A 22,045-nucleotide genomic window follows, 5' to 3' on the forward strand; every position below is an offset into this window, starting at 1 on the left:
TATCGTGCTTCCCCTGTGAATCACAAAGAGAAAAAGCACCGGAATGTTCTTTTCTTTTTGGCCTGCAAGTTAATCAGATAATTTTATTAAAGAACCACATATTCGGAATACTTTCTTTTGTTTTTTTATCATATGCCTCAAAAGATATTCTATTCTAAAGAAACAGCATTCGGGTTGCGTTGCCATCCATTTCGTAAAATAAGAACGAAATAAGAACGCGTTTCGTAAAAACGAAAAGTAAGAAAACTCGCCTTACGAGGCGCTCGCTGCCTGGCAATATTATGCGCGAGTGTAGAAACAACCGCTGCCCACAAAGTGGCCATTACGTCCGTTATGTAACACAACCCAGCTGCGAGAAAAGTGCGTGGTCATCGTCTGCGCTGTGCCGCAATTTACTCGCAACTTACGGAGTTACAGTAAGGTACCAAAAAGAAGATCCTCCCTAACATAGGCATTGCGTGAGCATCCAATATAATGAGCTCTTTATGTACCAAAGTGCTTATACGTCATGGTAAGAACGGCGCGAGGAATGTGGACAAGTAAAGCGGACACAAACAAACACAAAACAAACCATGACAGCGCACGCCAACGCGACAGACAATAAACAGGAGGCGTTTGTTCATGTCTGTTTTTCTTGTACGCAGTTTACATAGCAGTAAATATGTGTCGCTGTGTTCTAGTGAAAATCCACTGTTATCCGCAACAGTATTTCACATACTTGTTCCTATTATCTGGAGCATTCTTTCACACACCTGTAACTGTAACCATGTTTATGTATCAGGGAGAATGTTCCGCTTAAAGCTGGAACCTAAGTTGAACGATATGGAGAGTTACGGGTACAGGTTATCCTCACCTGCTGTTTTATGAAGAGAAGAATCAAGACCAATTCGTCGGCATCGCCGACGTGATTCAACTATAACGTCAGTACTAACATATACACCAACGGCTGCGCTACTATTCCTTTCTTTTTGTGATATTGTGCCACCTCCACCAAGCCATATATTTTTGGTTACTGTTATGCTATATGCTAAACTTTAGTCTAGCATTATTTACTGTACACCGCCCAGCATTGCTTGTGTTTTTGTTATTTCCCTTATGCATTGGATTCTTTTCGTCCCCGTCCGAGCCTTGTTCGCACTCCATCTATCCGCCGCACAGTTCGTTCGTTCGTTCGTTCGTTCGTTCGTTCGTTCGTTCGTTTTCGTTCGCTCGCTCGCTCGTTCGTTTGTTCGTTCGTTCGTTCGATCGTTCGTTCGTTCGTTCGCTCGCTCATTCGTTCGTTCGTTCGTTCGTTCGTTCGTTCGTTTTCGTTCGTTCGTTCGTTCGTTCGTTTTCGTTCGTTCGTTCGTTCGTTCGTTTTCGTTCGTTCGTTCGTTCGTTCTCGTTCGTTTTCGTTCGTTTTCGTTCGTTCGTTCGTTCGTTCGTTCGTTCGTTCGTTCGTTCGTTCGTTCGTTCGTTCGTTCGTTCGTTCGTTCGTTCGTTCGTTCGTTCGTTCGTTCGTTCGTTCGTTCGTTCGTTCGTTTTCGTTCGTTCGTTCGTTTTCGTTCGTTCGTTTTCGTTCGTTCGTTTTCGTTCGTTCGTTCTCGTTCGTTCGTTCGTTCGTTCGTTCGTTTTTACCTGTCTGTTACCTGCCTCTTTTCACCCCTCCTTAAGCCAACGTGAAGTATTGGGGGAGCAATATGGTCTTGCAAATCAGGTCAGTTTTTCCGTCGTCCTGCCATTAAACTTCATGTTCATGCCGCCACGCATGAACTGGCCAGCACACTTTCGACAAAGTCTACACATTATGCCATTTTTCCTATTCCTTATTTCCCATCCCTTCTATTCTCCATGAGCTGTTTCCAAAGAGGGACCATCATAATGTATTTCCATACTTCCATATTTCCAACTTCTTCCCCACATCTTTAATTTTCTCTGTCGTGTCCTTTTAGCACGTACAATTTGCAAATGATAGCGTCATCTTCATGCGTTGCTCGGCGCTAAAGCTTGTCATACATATTTAACTTCTTTCCAGATAGATTCACTAAGCGGAAAGTACTTGCAGAATTTTATGGCTTAGCGGCTATGACACTGCGCTGATAAGAACGAGGTGATTGGTTCGATTTTCTGCCGCATATCGATTCTATCGAAATGCAAAAAAAAATATGCTTGTGCACCGTTTGTTGGATGCACATTAAAGAGCCTCAGGTGGTCAAAATTAATCCGGAGTCCCCCAATACGAAGTGCTTCATAGTCAGATCGTGGTTCCGGCACGCAAAACTCCAGGATTTAACAAAGGTATTCTTGTAGCAATAGTTATCATGTCATGTAGTATTCGCTGTCGGCTAGCTTCTCAGCTTCATATTCGCGTCTCGTTCGTGTCAGTATGCCAGGCCCCTCTCCTCCATAAAAAAACAATGCCAAATGGTCAGCGCATCAAAGAAAATTAAACCTGTTCTCACTCGCATGGTGTCGTTGAATGGCAGCACTTTAGTTTGAAGTTCTCGATCATAGCTGCGGAAACATCAGTATGAAACATCTTTTATTTTCAGCATTTTATACCGCGCGCTGACGCTGTCGTTTACTCTCTTGCAAAGCAGCCATATCTCAAACGCAATTTCAAAACTTCAAACGTACCAATCTCCCTCCGAACGCAAAATTGCCTTCTGTTGACACTCCCATCAAGGGGGCTGTCTCGTCTTCATTCGAGCAGAAACGTTGAATGTCAGCTGAATATGGCCCCTTTTTTTGCATTCAGCATTTCGACATACTATGTTTACGAGTTCCCTGTGGTTTCAGCCATAATATACTCCCACTTAAGGGTAATGGATAGGAAGAGCAAATGAAAGAGCCATTTCTGTGTCGCCCGCGTATAGACGCCGTTCTGCAGCAAGTGCACTGACTTTAGGAAGCACGCTTGGTTGATTCAACGCTTGCGTATACGCGACTCAGGGCACACCACACAGACCGTGAACTTTCAGCTGAACTCGACACCGTGTTGCGACAATTACACTGCCCCCCCCCCCTCTTTTATTTTTCTTCGCGGCGTCGCGAAAGACTGCCGTGTTGGAGGAGCTAGTTGACTGCGCCTTAAAGAACGCCGTTCGTAGCAATGAAATGGCTGGTAATACTATTCCTTCTATGCCACCCATAGCGGTTGCTGACCTAAGTAATAACTTTGACTGTAGTTCGTTGGGTAATTTAGGAAAGTCATCGAGTAAACCTGAGTGCCCCTATTTTTTAAATTTTTTTGCTCTTCCCTTCGATCAGCCATATCTGTCCGTTTATGACATTAACTGCCAATGCTGTTAAAGCCTCCCTGCTCCATTCTATTGGCAGAGACAGCATTTTTCTCAAAGCTGCGCGTTCAGCAGCCGGTTCAGTGTTTTGTGCAAAGCGCCCTTGTCTGTCTAGTCATGTCCGTAAAATCCTTGAATGCACTTCTTTTTGCCGTACTGTCATCGCGTCGGCGCCAGACGAAAATGGGTTATACCCCCGATGGCCTGGAAAATGCGGCGTGCAGTGCAGAAAGTCATGCGAGCTCGCCTCGAGCAAACACGCGTTCGGGCCACTGCTCGCGCGTTCGTCGTCGTCTGCTTCCACAGCTGGCTCCGACGCCACTCATCATGCCAAAAAAAGGACAAATTTAATTAAGCAAGAGTTAATTAGGGCACTCAGACCCACGACCTTCGGTGAGAGTCGAACCCTCGATATTATATGGAAGTCGAACCCACGACCTTTGGTGTTAATTATTGCATAGTTAATTAAGGCACAATAATTAAGGTAGCGTCAATTAAGGCGTTCGAACACGCGACCTTTGGTGGGAGAAAGCAATGAGAAGGAACAACGCATTCGAATGAGAATTTCAAGTAATTTAATGAATGTCTCTTGAGCGCGCAGTCTTTTGCCTTCGCTCTGTTTGGCGTACGATATAAAAATGACTGCAAATTTTTGGCACTCCTTGTGAATATTCGCCCGTGAAGCAGGAATGATTGGAATGATAACTTTATTCCATTTTTCCAGTTCCCCTTACCCCGAACATAGTCTCGCGTGCCATCAAGTTGCATAATAAGGTTTTTCCATTCACCCATTTTGTTTGAAACGAGATGCTATCGCGAAAATGCACGCGCTCGAATTTCTGTAAACAGGGATGCCTTTTTCTTCTTTCTTTTCATTGTCTCAGCGCGGTAAGTAGACATCGTTCGGGTCTCGAAATCTTCCTTCATCGTCTTCATGGATGCGGAACGCAACCCGCATATTTTCAGTGTAATCTTCAGTCGAAATTAAACGAAAATTACTAGCAGGGGTTTCGAAAATAAGGAGAGCCCTCCTTTGTACCATAATTTACTTAATCAATCAATAACTAATAATATTACCAAAGCAATGTACAATCTTCTTTTTGCCGTCAATGTGGCACTTCGTTATGTTTGGGTACAATGCATCAAAATCTAATAGTAAATATGATACGCATTGAAGAATTAAAGCACGTAAAATTTAGAAAACAGCAAGTAGTGATGTAATATATATATATATATATATATATATATATATATATATATATATTAGTAGGAGACGAACCCACAACCTCCGCATTACGCGTGCGTTGCACTACCAATTGTGCTACGGGGGCTGCTATCAAACCGTCCACTAACTTGGATATTTATGCTTTCCTAGATCTAACCCTAGGAGTGTTAGCCAGCGCCACTCAGAGCCGAGGTGGACGGATGGGAAATATCCTTTTTTTGTCCGATGGCGACACGTATATATATTATGGCGTCTTTGTTGGACCGACGTTTACTTAGCCCGACTACTCGGCATCGAACCTATGATGATCCTACGGCACTAAAGATGAGGATCGATCAACGTAGCATGATGATAATATACAGACGAAGAAGACATGCGAATAAACGCGCACACTAATTTCACACCCACGTGAAAGCGGCCATCCTGGCCGCAGGTCAGTGCGACGGAGAACGGCGCGTGAAGGGCTTCATGCGGAAAACATGAACGACCTTCTGTGCTGCGACTACGGCGGTCTGTTACGGCGGCGGCAGGAGTCATGCGTTAATTGACTGGAGATGTCTGCTCCATGACTATGTATGGCCCGATGAGCCGCGGTTGGAACTTGTCCCACAAGCCAGGAGTTCGAAAGGACGTCAATAGGGGTACCTCGTCACCAGGTCGGAAGGACATAACGCGGTGGAATGTGTCGTAAATGGCCTTCCGCTCTCGTTGTCTGGCCGCTGTGTTAAGGCGAGCACGCTGGCGACACTGACCGAGTCGTAAAACGAATTCTTCGCTAGACGATGTAGATCTATTGACAGGGGAATCAAAGAAAGAAACCTCGAAATCGAAAGTAGGCGAGCGTCCGTAAACCAGGCAAAATGGCGAGTAGCCGATGGTGCGCTGAACGGCCGTGTTGTAGGCGAAAGTGACGAATGGTAGAGGCTTGTGCCAATTTCTCTGGAATTGAGGAAGTAGTGCCCACCGCTTCGAGTATAACACCTCATGAACTATAACTGTGATATCTTGCACAGGCAGCCTTTAAGAGCAAGCTTTAGCTCGGGCCCAGCTCTGACACGGCCTATTCAAATACATGTAAAACGCGAAAACGCTTTTCTGAAATAACCCTTGAACCCATTTTAATGAAATTTGTTGTATTTGAGACAGAAAGTTAAATTCTAGTGACTGTTGGTAGCGGAATTTCGATTTAGGGCTTGAATTTTATTAAGAGAATTTTCAAAAATTTGGAAGTTTATAAAAAATAGACGCACGAAGATTATAAATTAATAGTTCTGCATCAAAAACAGATATCGCGGTTCTGTAAACAGCATCCATTAGATAATTTAAAGCGGACAAATTCTATATGTCACTTTATATCTTACGTAAATTTGTTATGTTGTGTACAAGGGTTCCGCAAAAGTTATATTTCCAAATTACTTAATTTTCTAAAATTCATGTGTAACACATCAATTTTGTCCGCTTTAGATTTACTATTAGTTGCAATTCACAGAATTGGGTTATTATTTTTCATTGCTGAGTTACAGAGTTGTAAACTTGATAGTTTGGATTTCTGGAAATTTTCGATTTTTGTCAATTTGTAATAAAACATTGACAGTCTAAATCGAAAATTTAAAACCGACAGTCAGTAAATTTTAAGTTTTTTCTTTTAACTGCAACAAACCTCGTCAAATTTGGTGCATTGATTGCCGAGAAAAACTAATTCTCCTTTTACATGCATTTAGATCGGAACACCTGAGCTAAAGCTTCCTCTTAAAGATTTTTGAAAGTGTTCGCTTAAACACCCTGTATAGACGTCAGACTCTGGAGTTTTGCAAGACGCGTAGCGCCACCTGCCGGTGCGAAGAGGCGCTAATTGAGTAGTGCGAAGCCCGACTCCCCTGCTAAGTTGCATATGCAGCTAGCGACTGCGAAACAACGATTTGACTAGATTTTGGTCCATATTGCGAGTGCTTTGCGCATTTAACACCCAGACAGAGAGCTATGAATTTCTACGCTAGTCGGACGCGCCGCCGAACTGCCATAAAGCGCTTGCTGGCTCACTCTTCATACTGATGGCGGAAACGACGGCAACCGCGATAGCTCCTCGCGCTACGAAGAAACGCCGCAATCGACGCTACTGTTGTGTTGTAAATTGCCATGAACGTGAAGGACGGAATAACAACGTTCAGTTTTACCGATTTCCATCGCGATCGTATGAAGGAAAAAGGCGAGGGTGCTGGATACGGGCCATTCGACCTGTTGGATAAGCGAATTACTTGCATTCCTCACAGCACAGCGGCTCGCATGAGAAAGTGCGACAGTTTTGTTCTGCTGTAGTTGTGTTGCGTAGCTCTGACGGAGGACCGCGGTAACCAAGCGAAAACTCAAGAATCTGTAGCCGCCACTTCGTTGGTAACAGAAAAAACAACGTTGCGAGCCATCCTGCGTTTTTCAAATTTGAGCAATCATGTTGCTGTAGGAGCATTGCATGAGTAATTGCGAAGTAACGCACGTGTGTAAAATAAAGAAATGTCGCGTTTATTTACATTTATTTGTGCGCACTTGTTGAATTGAAGCGTCTGCGAAAAGTTCGAAGCTACTGAGCGAGGCTGTAGCTCCTGCGAGAAAGAAAGGTGCGGCCCGTAGGCCCTGTAAGGAGCTTACTTTCGTTATTTTCGCACGCTGTTTGCTGCCTTGGAAAACGTTTTCTGTTTGATGCTCTCAAAAAGGCTATGGAAGGATTTACTCTCTGTAAATAATTGCGAAAAAAAAACATTAAGATAAAATGCGTAAAAATAAAGTACATACTTAAGTCTTGTGGTCAGGACATTTTCAATACGAACCAATTTTAAATGCTTAGATTTTTATGCCGATATGCCTATAAACAAACCTCATGCTCTCGGTATTTGCGAGTTGCAGCACGCCGAAATAACACCTGAGACTTCCTTTATATTGTACACGTACTTCGCCCTGCTGATCTTCCTCCCTTTCCAAAGCGTGGATGGGCGGAAGAAGCTTTGCAGGTTCTTGATTTTCAGGAACCCGCGCCTCAACACAACCGAAGGCGGAGGGTTCATTGTGGCCTATGCACCTTCGCTTGGGGACAGCTCTTTTTGCGCTGGTGACGCATTTTTCCGCAGCGCCGCCATGGGCAGAGTCTGAGGCCTATACGAGGGGCGACTGTTGCGGGCCAGCGCAGCGAGCTCGTCTGCGCGAGGCTGTGGTTGAACGATTGCTTGAACGCTGTTCCGAGTTCATCTTGTTTGCAAGCTTACTGAATAAATACCTTTCCGCTGTGGCAGGGGCTTTGTTACTGGAGCTTACGGTTGGCAAAGTGCCGAGAATGGAAACGAGGGCGCTTCCGAGTCGACGGGAAAATATTTCGCGTATGAGACCTTCAGCTATATCGCAGCTCAACAAGTAGTGCAGCAGTTTGCTGAGAGCTTAAAGGCGTATTTGGGTGCCACACGCACACCATACCGGGTCTGCGCTTCTGGTATAACGAAGTTGGCATAACGAGTTCTGGTTCTGGTAACGAGTGGTTCTGGTATAACGAGTGGGAAGCTGGGCTTCCCGCTGGCTTAGCTGAACTTGTATTGCCGACGCCGCAGCCGCGCCGCGAGTTGCTTAGTGAAGGCGCGTGTTTGTGAACTGACCGTGTAAGCTTTCCATCAACTGCTTTTTGCGCGTTACTTTCATTTTATTCTCCGTTGAGTGGTTTTATTTTATTTCCTTTCTCTCACATGTCGGGCAAGAGGAGTGGCTGGTGAGAGGCGCCAACATCTATTTACATACATTATTTAATAAAACGTGCTAGCGTTATAGAAACACATGTCGGGAAGAATAAGTCACGCAATATTACTGGTACCCCAAATAGCTGCGTCTAACTGGTTAATTATGGAGGGAAAAATTAGGCACACGACATACGTAAGTAAGCAAGTACACATGTTGCAAGGAAATTCACCTTATGCTCTTGCGATTTGCCACAAGCTACTCCGTTTTTCTGTGCTCCCAAAATAAAAGTTATTTTGTTTTAAAGCGATTTCTTATATTAAAGCATTCGTCGTAAACAAAGTGTCTGCGCAGTCTTGATTTTTTCCCGTCTCGTAATGCCCGCTTCCGAAACGCTAATACAAGAACGCCTTGAAGTGGCGAGTCAGTCAAGCTGGTTTGTGTTCACAAGAAAAAAACAACGCAAGACTACGGGATGAAGCATTAGGCCAGAAAACAGGGCGACGTCTCACGACTTAATTAAGGTCTCTTATTCCACGTGAGGCAAAATATATTGCGTGCTTTCCTTTATTTTTGGTTAGACCGAACAGATTTTTTTTAATCGCCTCTAGCAAATGACATAACTCTAATTCTTGAGATGCATTATTTGAAAAGGCGGGCATTACTTGCACGAGAAATCAAAATTCATAATCGACTTCTCTTTAAAGAAATGCTAATTGACTTTCAGCTTAATTGCTTTCCAGCACATTACAATTTCAAATGGTAGCCGCCGAGTTTGAAAGGCACATTCGTTTCTAACAAATTCTGGACATGAAACTAGTTTCGAGGTGTTTATTCCCTAAGTGTGCGAAGACAATGGCTTTTCAGTTATTCTTGTGATTCAATGCATTAGAAGGCGTTCTGACTAAATAGCAAATGAAACAGTAGTGCATTTTTACCCCAAGTCTGGCGGCGCACATCTCGAAAGCGCTGTCATCCTCAGAATTCATTCCAAGAGGACATGCTTTGCACGGTGACGGGCTGCACTTTGTAAATTGCAATATGTGCCGTATTTAAGATGGGCGTACACATATGCAAACACACTGTGGCACACACACGTACCTAGGGGAGCGCCCGGGTGGGCCCGGACCTCCCCCCCCCCCTACGAAACTAAGCGGCAACCCCTCCCCCTACTCGCGCCACCACTCTTCATACACATTGCTAAAACACCGCCAAATCAATCTTGAGACTTGACAGCTGTTCGGCGGTCAACATTTTGCTGCCTTTTTCGCTCCTTTTCGACGGCGGTAGTCATCGGCATCTCCTGGGGTGTGAAGACCAGTTTTCACATCGATTTGGTGCCCGCACGTTTAACTAAATATCTGTTCAGTTGTCACCATCTATTACAACGGTCACGCGCATCGCTATTGCTTCGTTAGTTCAACCTTTGTTTAGACTGATCCAGGGACCAGGAATGGGATTCGTTTCGTAGTCAATTGGCCTGCATTCTCGTGGAGCGAGTTACAGCCGGAGACAACTCCATTTGTGTTTAAAATTTCCTTTTGCTTCATTATTTCCTCGAGTGGCGGCTCGCCGCGACGCTAACATATCCTCGGAACCATATACCTGCGATATAGGTTAGATGAGGTGCAAAATAATATCATGCGAAACAGCGTCCATGATCAAACCCTGAAATAACTGTTAAACTCATAAGGAATATGAATGTCACCCATTACCTCGTCTGGTATTTCCGTAATTGTACAACACTTTTCACGCAAAACTGGCAATGGAAACAAGAGTCGCAAGGAGTTGAGAAATTGAGCCATCTACTAAGGGAGAGAGCCGAGGCAACAGTCAGACAGGAAGGAAAAACGAAAATTCCCCAATTTAACCATTGTTTGTGGAACTACTTATGGATCAACATCTTTTTATTTAAAGAAGTAGCGAAAACACCGCCACAAGTGAAGGATGATTCCGTGTGTTTTGAATGACGCTTTACCGTTATCAATCTAACTGCCTGACGTAGCCACTTCTTAGCTATGCTTTTGTGGGTGTTTTTCTAACCTTCCGCGGTGGACGCAGTACGTCTAGAACAGCAGCGTCCTGCGCTACGGTTGTACGGGACTGGCAGCCACGCATCATTACGCAACTTCTCAAATAACAATACGAGTCGGTTGTGGCACTTAACTTGGTAGAGCAGTAAATGATGGACCGAAGAGAACTGTGATTCTTCCTCAGATATATATTTATCTGTATTTCTTCCAGAGCTAATTTTAAAAAACGCTACTAGAAATCTTTATTTTAAATTTTCGCTTGTCGACTTGTTCTTGGCACTGTTCTTCCTGCGCGAGTTCATTTGATGTGGTTGCTTCTTTGTCAAGCAAAGGAGAGGTCTATCTCACAGGCGTATACCTGTGAGGTACACCTTATTTCATTTCTCTTCTACATGTTTACGCGCTTTTATGGCGAACGGTGGGCATTATTCACATTTACACTAGTAAAAGTAACCCTCCCACCTCATTTGCACAGAAAAGTTACATTAGGTTGCCCCCCTCCCCAGAAAAAAGATCCTGCGTACGGGCCTGTTGTGTCATGAAAGGACAAGTAATAAGTAAAAAAAAACTGAGTAGTAATCATTCGTTGATTATTCAATTTCGCATTTCAATTTATTGTGCAAAATGTTCGCCTATTCGGGCAATCAAATTCAAGCATTAGAATTGTGCTATATGCCACAGGCATTCATTAATACCCTGTTCAGCATAAAACAACACACCAAGAAAACGCGAAATCAAAGAGCAATAAAATGTTCAAGAGAATACCGCTTTTTTCAAAGCCGGCATTGGAGTAACAGCGAAACCAACAGATTGAAATACATCGCATAATATACCCAAATAATGCGACGTAAAAGGGGGAGGGGGGGGCGGGGCAAAGCCTCTCAGCAACGAAAATACTTCGCGGCACGTTATCTATCGAAACGAATGGCGAAATCCTTTCAAAGTCCGAGACATAGTGGTGAAAAGAAAAAAAAATTCTGTACGATAACCAGGGACACATGACGGCAAAGAAAGGCTCGACAGTGAGTGTAAAGAGCAAAAACTTGATAAGAGAGAAAAAGTCAGGGAGAGGCGTTAATGACCCAAAATTCAGAGGTGTTCATGCCACTTAGAGTCTCAGCGGCAGGTAGCAACACAACTGTCTGTTGGTTGCAGGTACAGAACATGCGTAATTTATATGAGTCACGTCTAAAATAACAAGTTTCTCTCATTTCTTATAGCTCAAATATTAGTGCACGTGATAGAGAGACAGAGAGAGAGAGAGAAAGGTAAAGGTACTCCTTTCTGCAGCCCTTTAGACATATTTAGAAAGCGGTGTCATCAGTTTCTTTTATTGAAAAGGAGTTTGTGCAGACTCAAATTACGGCTGCGCGTGTGTGATGACGCTGCGTGCCTTTGGTATGTGCGCATGCAGAGACGTTTTTGTGCGCAAAAATCGATTGAACGTCACTAAAGAGGCGACTGCGCTCGTGGCGCCATCTGTCTGGTTCTGCGCGATTTCGTCTAACCTATCGCATCTGCGTGATTCTAGCAAAGCTGCGCTTTCCAGTGTGCATCTATACATGCCGGCATCAGAAACCATGTTAGAGATTGCGAGTGTATTTCTTCAGCGTCTATAGTAAGTGCCCGTTAAATAAAAAAAAAATACCGCGCTTCCATCGTCGCGTCACCAGGCGATAAAGTGAACGCTGGCTCATCAGAGTACTGCGAGCAGCGACTGATAAAATTGTAATTGTATTACTGGTTCAAACCTTGTGAATATAGAGAGCTAGACAAAGAACATTTAATAGTCTCATAGGAACTGAAGGTCAATGCGTAATCCTTTCCCAATGTCCGAGCTAGCCTAACCCGTGAACTGCCAATTTCAGTTCTTTAAATTGTTTGAAAAAATAGTTGTATCGTGTAAAGCGTGAGTGAGTAATATATTCTGATTGCGTTGGAAATGTTGGCAACCGCTGTGTCGCTGACTTCTCCACAGTCAATAGCTAGCCCAATGAGCAAACGATGATCGCAAAATGAGCTTCTTGATTAAAACCCACGCCCTGCTCATGCGGATAACGTTTTGATTTTTACGGTTCAGACAAAGGTGGGGATAGTATTTGATAAAATATCAGGGTTGCCCGATCGAGGTTACTCGCAAGAAGAGACCCTGGAACAACGATGCCAAAAGCAATTACTGCTCTCACCGTCTTGGAGACGAACTATTTATGGCGTGGTCATATATTGTAGCGTATGGGAAACTTATCATCCGCTTTCCGCAACTATGCGCCAAAGATTCATTAGTTCGGCATCACATTGGATATAGTATGAAAAGTGATTACACAATGTATCCTTACATCCGGCGCGTAACCACGTGAGCGAAAAAGAAACAACAAAGCAAAACAGGCAGCAACGGAGCGTTTTGTTCCACGGATACGCAACACACATCTTCCTCTATCTATTCACTATAAAATTTACACATACTTACCCATCGGGAAGACGTCCGCGCAAATATTTCGTTTTATATTAACAGCTGTCACAAATTGTTTCGCCTCGCGCAAGACGCACGACTAAACGTAATCGACAATGAACCGCCAGTTCATAATATTTTATCAGTGCATTTGACAGAAACAGATTGCAGAAAACACCGCGACCTGCCATTAACAAACTTGCTAGCGTGTCGTGTGCAGAGGAATGCGGAAAAATAATTCCGAAGCTAGCCTCGCCCTTGTCATCGGCGGGAGCGGTACGGCGTCTAACGAAAGTTCTGCGGTGACGTAAGCGTTGCGCGAAGCAGCTCAGCGTCTCCCGAGGTGGTGGTGTGGATGAATTGTGGGCGGGGAATGGGGCTTGGTTCTCGAAATAGCGCGTTTGTCCATCTGTCGGCGCGTGTCTCCGAGGTCTCAAGGAAACGCGAGAAGTTCAAGGGAGAAGCACAAGAAGCAACTCGCCTACGCATATCGCGTGCTGCGGAGACGTCGGTGACACTAAGAGCTCCGCAGGCAATTTTCTTGTCGAGGCTAAGTTAGGAGCGCACGTCCCGTATGATCACGCTTACACCACACAGGCACTTGCGTCACTTGCTATGTTTGCCCCTCTCTCTCTCTCTCTTTGCTTTCTTTTATAGGGCTTCTGGACTACGCTGTGACACGGCCGTCGCTGTACAGGTGTCCGGTGCCAGGCTGGCTCTTCTTTTCGTTTTGTCAGGGACAAGCTTTAGTGTTTCTGTCACGCTAAGCTTGTATTGTGCTTTGTTCTTTTTTGTACACGTTTATGTTTTCTTCTGAAAAATTCAGCTGGCAAAAACAAAACGGCATTGTTATCTTTTTAATTGAAGGGGACATAAAAGAGATTTAATAGCCTTTGTAATTGAAGCGTTTACTCCTTTTCGTGTAGTAGTAGAAATAATATTAAATACGTCGTCCATCTCTTGATTGTCGTCCGCGCACATAACCGTAGGCCACGTCGAAAAGGAAAGGCGGCTGCGGAAACTCTGTTTTCCGGCTTTAAATTTACTTTAGTAAACTTAAATTTAGTAAAGGGAAAGACTAAACTCAGTTTTCGATAAAAAGCACCACGCAGATTTTGTTTTATCAGTTGAAGAAGGCCGATTAACAATGACTTAAGTTACAGGGGTTAACGTCCAGAAATGGTACGGTGGCGGGTTATGGGTAGCTGCGACTCTAGGCTGAGAAATAAACGCGCGAAGAATGGAACGCAGGACGCACCGTTTGCGTAGAAGAATGTACCGATCCCACGCGCTGTGCGAATCGGTTTCAGTGAAGCTTTGAATAAGTGTCGGTGAAGAAAAAAGAAATTCAGTATTGGGGTTTCACGTGCCAAAACCCCGATATGATTATGAGGCACGCCATACTGGCGGCCTCTGGATTAATTTTTTGACCGCCTTGAGTTCTTTAACATGCACCCAGTGCACGGTACACGAGATTGTTAGCGAAGAACGTTGTTCTTGTTCAACTATTTGCAAGCATAGAGCGCCACGACCACGTTGAACTCACTTTCACTCGGAAACATCTCACTCAATCTTGTAACGCTCGAACATATGTAGCGCACGCATGACGACAAAGTATAATGACGAAACGACGACAATGACATGACGGGCACGCCGCGGGGGCGGCCGTAGTGGTGGTGGGTCATAGCAACAGGCGGATTTAGCCTGGCGATCAAGGCCGGCAATTGCTCCACCCGGATGTCCCCTACAATATAACTGCGGTATTTTCCCACATGTCCATCCGACCAGTCTCTCCTAAGAGTGAAATAAGAGGACGTGACAATTCTTCTTTGAGGGCTCTAACTGATCCTTCTGCGAACACAAGGTGTTGCAGGCGCGCGTGCGGTAGGTCATTCTTTTGCAAGTTCTCCAGAACAGCATCCCTTTCATCTAGGTATTTCGGGCACGACCACTGAAAGTGTTCCATGTCTCCTGTCTCGTCGCATGCCGTACGATTTGGAGAATCGATACGCCCCGTCTGAAATACCCGTGCTGGCGTACGAGAAGGTCCTCTCCTTATCCCATATAGACGTGATGCTTCCTCTCGACACAATCTCTTGGTTGCGCAGGTCATATGTGGTAGAAACCATAGCGATTCTAAGTGATTTCAATGTCAGATCTTTTAACTCGATTACCTTTTGGGGCCTTCACTTTGGGAGGATGACAGCGTGCTTCGTATACAAGAGCATCAGCTTTTCCATTGCCAGCATTACCAATGCGGGAGGGAATTAGCGAAAACTCTACCGAAGACGGCGTGACGACGACGGCGTGGTGTCTTTACATGTCCAGCAACTTCGTACATTACCCCTTCGTCAATCTGCCGTACTTCACCGCAGTACACCAGCCTAACTTAGTGGACAACATTCCCAAAAAATTATATTTGAGAAGATTGGTCGAGTTTCAACAAGTTTCAAACAGCAACGTCGAGACGGTACCTTATATTCCAATAACATACGCATTACGGCACTCAGTTCTAACTTCGCAGATGCTTCAGAACAGTGTCTTGGTCAGGAGCAAACAATGATATAACGCAGCTCCAAGCGTCGACTTAATGTAATAAATGCGTATGTTATTAGAAGGAAATGCTCTCTCGACGTTTTCGGCAAAAAGTTATTGAAACTAGGTCAACCTTTTGAAATACTATCTTTTTTACAGTGCAGCCCGCTGAGTTAGGCTGGTATGTTGCGGGGAAATTCAACAAATGAAGTTGAGCAGAGTAACTAGTTGGACTTGTTGGTTGAACATAGTGTAAGGCTACAGCGCGCATACCGACGGAGACAACGGAGTCGTGTCTGCGCACTTTGTGTGCCTCCTTTGTCACCCTCGGTTCCCGCGCTGTAGCCGTCCACTACGCTCAACAAATTATGTAAAAGGCAAAGTCCGAAATTTTTGGCTATGCATAAAATCAAACATGCATCGACCAGCCCCCGCCATCTTAAATACCATAAGTGAAACTGCGTGCCTTTAAAAAAGCAGATCTCTGTCATTCACTTACTGGCAAGTCTGCTTGGAGTACGCGTGTCCATCCTTGTAGTCCGTCCTCCGGAGTCGCTCGTTGGTGGCGTTCACCTTCTCCCGGATCGTCTCCATGTCACACTCGTCCGCTGCGAGACCGCATAACATTACGCTACGAGTTCGAGCAGTCGTTAGTGGTGCTTTTGAAACGTGCAAGTTAAAGATGCATTGTAGTCCAGTCGTGGAGTTAAGTTAAAGCAAGGAGGCATTCTCTAACGAGCGTGGACGTTCCCTGAACTCACTTTTCCTATGGAGACATTGACCTTTTTATCTGCTCTCGGGGAACAGCTCGATAAATATACGTTACATACCCGATTTTTTTTTTCATTCCGTACTTCTATTTCACTACTAGCCATCTTTCTTTCTTTTTGTTCTTCGTAGTAGTGCAAGCACCATGAATTCCATCAAAGCATCGCGACACATGTCATAAGCACATAAGCAAGAGCGGGCAGTGACCTCACTATTCACTTCAGTCATAAGCCTCAAATTCCAGCAGAAAACAGTGAACAAAATCTGAAAGTCACTACTGGTGATGAAGCATGCATCCCCCCCCCTCCCCTTTGCTAGCTTGGCGACAGGAACGTTATTATCTGAGTATAATTCGCTTGCCTTCTGAATTGCCACTTCAACTTATGCGGTTGACCGCTCCTGTCTGGATGTGACAGCCGTGCAAATGTGTTGTGACAAGAGTGAAATGGCTAACGTATTGACGGGAGAGGCCTGAAGTTAAGAAAGTCGGCAAGGCTTTGAAGATAAAAAAAGAAGATGCTTGAGCGGACTCCGCTGACAGGTCGTTTAAAGCAATTATTAAACAAGCAGCAGGAAGGAAGCACTCTTCAGCGCGGCAACCTAAACAACTACGACGACATGAAGGCAAAGAATTGGAAGGACGGCGCTCTCTCGACGTGGTGCAGGCGCGAACAAAAACAGTTCACTGACCAGGGAGCAGCATAGTGTATGCTGCCGCTAATCGACTCTTGCACCAATCATTATCGTTCTCTTAGTTTCTTTCATGCGCTATTTTTCCGCGAACATTATGTTACCAGCTTTACTGCAAGATACTTCACGGCTAATTTTGTGATCCAGAAGTAAAGAGACAAGTTAATGGCCGCAAGTTTCTGCGCTGCGACTTATGTACTTTTTTTATTGCGAGTGAATAAAACTCCCACCAAGAGCATGCAGTCAATGAGGAAACGTAAGGCCAAAAAACAAGTTAGTTGTAGGTAAATTCTGTAGAAAGTAGAGCAAACCACACATCATGCATCTCGATTTTGTTATAAAGCTTCCTGCTGAAGGTCGTTGCCGCGTTATGGATTAACCACACACAAACACACACGGATACAATCCTGCATGTTTAAATTAACAACCAACGCACACAGCAGAGTTTTGCATAATACTCTTTGACATCTAGACTTCTCTGTTCTTTCTGGGAAACTGCTGCATTACTATTCTGAGAAATAAGTAGATAAAGAAACGGAAATCCGGGACAACGTTACTGCACTCCAAACACATGCCGGTGAGAGACTTTCGTCGAGACATGCGTGCATATACGTACCCACTCTGATAAAGTGAGGAAATGCCACGGCGTCTGAAATTCAAATGAGCAACGACCTGTCAGACCAACCACTCCACCACGCTTCGTCTGCGCTACCCAAAACTAGTTCCGTGGGGTGTTTCAAGTGTGTGTGGCGTGTAACACGTACCGCGTTTTGCTGTCGCGCGACACGCGCACGTCCTCCACGCTAAAAACTTCGAACTCTCGGTTGTTTTCCAAGTCTTATCAACTCTTAAACACTCGGGTACGTGCAGCAACCGCGTATTCTAGGCCTGTAAAACAATGACGCCCTCTTTACGCGGTTTCGTTTATTAAGGCCGGCTGTTTGCTAAGCATCAGCTACCACTACGGTGCTAAGTTTTCTTTTTCTTTCTTCTGTTTCTGCTCTCTCTTCTCTGTACACGGTGTACCCTCTTCTATCCAAAAAGCTAAAGCCACAGTAACATTCAACTAATACAGTGACCTATAATTTTCTCAGACCCGAAGACAGGTTTGGAGCATAATCGCTTTTGAAGTAGCTTCTCATTTCTGTGTACCGACTAGTATGTACCAGTGAGAAAAACCCTTCTTTTCTTTTTTCGTTTTTACTTCAATTGTTGAAAGCAGCATTTCTATGCGCGAGAAAAACGGAAGTCTATTCATGTTTGTTGCCGTAAAAGCTGCTTTTTTTTTGCTTAACCACTGAGATGAACGCATAACATCCATCTTGTGCATGCTGACATGTTGAGGCTGCGTCTTGAATTTTCATGCCAACTCGGGATATTAAAAGAAAACACTTGTCTGTTGTCTGTACAACAGCCCAGATCAGATGAGTGCCAAATTTTACGAAGCCTGACGGCAAGAATGTGGTTAAGTCATTTCCATGAGGATGTGAATGCATCCAATCTTCTCCCAGTAATATATATTTTGTACAAGCACTCCTCAGCAAATTTTGTAGGCTTTGAGCAACACTGGTACTCAATTGGGTACCCAGGGATGGAAGAAAATGAGTCAAAACTTTGTTTTCTATTAAAAACATGCAAGTGACACTTATAAATAATTTATCTATACTCCGCTCGACCGCTGCACGCAAAGCGTTCGCAGTTGTTACCTCTGAAAACACTTCCCTTGGCATTTACACCACCTCTGAAGAGCTTTGTTATGCTACCCTATCTTCCAAAAAGACAAAGTTGGCTTAACAAGCACGCCAAAAGTACTACGCTAAATACGGATTGTTTCAAATATATAGCCGCGACAAGGACTACTAGAAAGACATATTAAAGCTCTCCCAAAAAGATATTTCTTTCTGCTTTGTTGGTTAGTCTCTGCTATTCACGGAGGTAGCGAACTTTTATCACTTCTCTAAACAAACACAGTTTAGTCGAGGATACGGACAAAGACGCACATATTATCTGTCAAGAAAAGGTGAAATATTTACAAACGCGTGTGCTCATAACAATAAAGAGTTTTAATACACCGCAAAATGCTAGCGCTAGCGAGCGACGCAATACTGACGCTACTGCACGCTTGAAAGCGCGGCACAAACTATTGTTTAAAATAGCGGAACCGAGCGGAATGCTAACGCTAGAATGTACTAGAAATTGCTAACGCATACGCAGATTCGACGCCGCCTAGACGTGAAAGTTAACAAGTTACAAGTAAACCAAATGCACGTCAAATGTAAATGCAATCTGATGCTATAGCCGTATCATCAGCATGACGACTACAGCGACACTTTGGTTTTCCGCGAAATATGATTTTTGTTTGTGGCGCCACATGCAGTACAAGCAAACATTCGTTGTCTACAGCCTCTGATATCGCGCTGCATACTAGCCTGTCACTCGCGCTGCCGAATTTCGGGGACATCTGTTGCACGTAGAGCCGCTCTAAGCCTATAAGAAGCCGAAAAATTGATAACCGAGCTCGGAAGCAGCACTCAGTTGTCACAATGCTGTCGAAAAACATAAAGACCCAAATCTAAATATAAAATACAAGCATGTGATGGGAACAAATGGACCAAACAGCGCAGGATGACGACTCGACAAGATGCCAAGGGAGAGGCTCTCACCTCGAAAACGCCACCATGTATTTCACGTTAAATGGTTTTTGCGAGCGTAATAAATTTCAGAAATAGCGGAGGCACCAAACACCCTAAGCTCCCTTATCGTTCTGCGCATGCGTACTCTGACGCCTCTATTTAATTGCATGTAGCGCGCTGCCGCTTACGCTATATTAAAGCTCTCTAATGACCGTAAATTGCGATGGCACATTCCAAGGAACGGCACCTTAGTGCGTGCAACAGTTCTGCACGCGGCGCAACGCACATGGCGCAATGCACATGGCGCTCTAAGGGAACGTCGACAAAAAGAGCCGCCTTAGAACACTCCTGCAACGATGCCACAGACAACACAAGAGCAAACTAAGATGTCGGAAAACTTTGCTTCTTTCGCGAACTGCTAAAATATTTTTTTTAACGATTACATTTATTTTTTATAATGTTTCGGCAACGGTGCGACGCAGTCACACAGGCTGATTTTCCTGCTCTTTGCTGCTCGACTACGATGGCTGGAGGCTTCATCGCAAGTTTGCTTTTCCGCAGCTGGTCAAGATTTCACCAACGGACGGATAACAATCTACTAAACAAGAAATTGGCGTCACCGCCTGCTGCCAGCCTTTCCCTACTGCCTTCATACTGAGCATGCGGCTACATCAGCCCCACCTTGATCGGCTTTAAACGTACCCTGCGAGTACTGGGACCGTTTCGTTCGACAGCGGTGCGACACAGTCACAGGGTTTGATTTTCCTGCCCTTTTCAGGTAAGCTGAAGCTCTTGCGCCTGTTTTTCACCTGTTTCGTTTCGCACTGCTGCCGAACACAGCTGTTGTACCACTAGCCGAAATCGTTGCTGCTTTATGTTACGTTCTTAGTTGTTTGTCTTTCTGAACCATGTTCTCACTTTCTTTTTGAGAAATGTCGCCCTCAAGGTGGAAGCGCCAGGAAACAGATGACTCCGACAGTTCGCGACAAGAGTTGGTAAACTTCAGAAAGAAGGTTGTTGCTGAATTTAACGCTCAGGAAAAGCGTCCAATACTGTAGCGATACCTGTGATAGAGCGGTCGAATGTCACAAAGAAGTCAAAGATGTTATGGAAGGCACTTGGTCACGTAGAACTAGTAACCACGCACTGCAGGAGTAAAACCGCAAGCTAACCCAGCGAATTGAAGAACTCGAACGCTAATCTCGAACAAACAACATTGAAGTTAAGTACGTCCCAGCTACTGTGAACCTCTTGATGCGACCATGAAGTTGGCTGAGTTTGTCGGTGAGCCTGTGACATAAGGCGACATTGACATTTGTCATAAAGTGTCAACGGCAAAACAAAATGAAAGAACTCAGTCCCCTTCCACTCTGTCAAGAAGGATGACCAGCATAGCTGCGTATGTGGGCCCCTTAATGGCGAACTGCACCTCCGCCACGGATAGGCCTGACATTGCACTGCCTTCGGAATCGGCCCACATATGAAAAGTGCTCAACGCCTGCTTCACCACTGCCGCGGGTCGGCCCGGTATTTCCCTATCTACGGTATCGGCCCACGTGTGGGAAGTTTTGTGTCTACACACGGACACGTTCCTGAGGAAACTAGCCCTTAACAGCTTCGCCGTAATAAAAAAAATCATTCTTGTGAGGTTCGTGAAGCGAGAAAAGTGAAATTCACTCCTTGCGAAAGCAAACTCGGTTTACGACAGCCGTGCTGGGGCACAAAAAAAAGCCAGTGCTCTGTACATAAACGAGCATCTAACCCGACAAAACAAGCAGATACTTGGCGCTGCGATAGCAAAAGAGAGGCAGCTGGGGTGGAAGCACCTGTGGACCAAGGACGGGACGGTAATCTCACGTTGGGAAGATAGCTCCCCTGTGCTCCGGCTTATCGGCCCCGATGACGTACAGCTCATGACTAGCAATGCTGACCAACCGTGACAAGCATTTCCGAGCGCTGTTTTGTGGTCCCATGGTTATGTCCTTTATTTTAGCTGTGCCACGATGGCTGTTGCACCGGCAACCGTAAAGACACTTCGAAACAAAACTCCCTGGCCTTCGTTCACCTGGATGCACGATTACTGGAAAATAAGCATGATGATATGAATTCGCTCATTGATTCTACTGGTGTTCACTTTGTCGCCATAATGGTGTCAGAAACTTGGTACACGCGACACACCGTTCCATTTACGTGTACTGGTAATCAAACGTTTGTGCTCAACCGTCCGCAACTGCAGGGCGGCGGTGCGTTACTGTTATTTAGTCGCACTCATAAAGCGCAAACTTTAGAGTAATTCTGTTTGAGTGATGATTATGAAATATTAACTGTGCAAAATGGCTCCAAGGTTATATATGTGGTTTACCGGCCTCCAAAGGCTCGTTGTCATTCCTTTCCTAATTTTTCTGAAGTAATGATAGAATTTGTGTCACACAATAAGTATGTACTGTTTCTGAGCGGTGACTTGAACATAGATATGTTATCCGTTTCCAATATCAGTAGTCATTTTCTGTCAATCCTCACATCTAGCGGTTTTAGTTATGCTTTATGTATGAACCAACCTGCATCACTGATAAAATAGAGGGCCTTCCTGATGTCCTTATTACCAATGCAGACAATGACATTGTGTCAAGTGGAACAGTTGTTCGTGATATTAGTGGCCATCTTCCTATCTTTACTTTTATTTCTGGTGGAAACGAAGCAAAGCGTGAACGAAGCACTCCTAT

General features: G+C 44.7%; 1 protein-coding gene across 1 annotated transcript in view; it reads right to left on the bottom strand.

Moving 5' to 3' along the window:
* LOC142571620 (uncharacterized) overlaps positions 1–22,045 on the bottom strand; it is an 88,414-nt gene that overhangs the window by 48,145 nt on the left and 18,224 nt on the right. The window contains exon 2 of the mRNA XM_075680128.1: positions 15,731–15,839. Within this exon, the coding sequence (XP_075536243.1) occupies positions 15,731–15,839 (109 nt within the window). The remainder of the gene's footprint in view (positions 1–15,730; positions 15,840–22,045) is intronic.

Source organism: Dermacentor variabilis, chromosome 2 (genome assembly GCF_050947875.1).
Source record: "Dermacentor variabilis isolate Ectoservices chromosome 2, ASM5094787v1, whole genome shotgun sequence".
In the NCBI taxonomy this organism is placed as follows: domain Eukaryota; kingdom Metazoa; phylum Arthropoda; class Arachnida; order Ixodida; family Ixodidae; genus Dermacentor; species Dermacentor variabilis.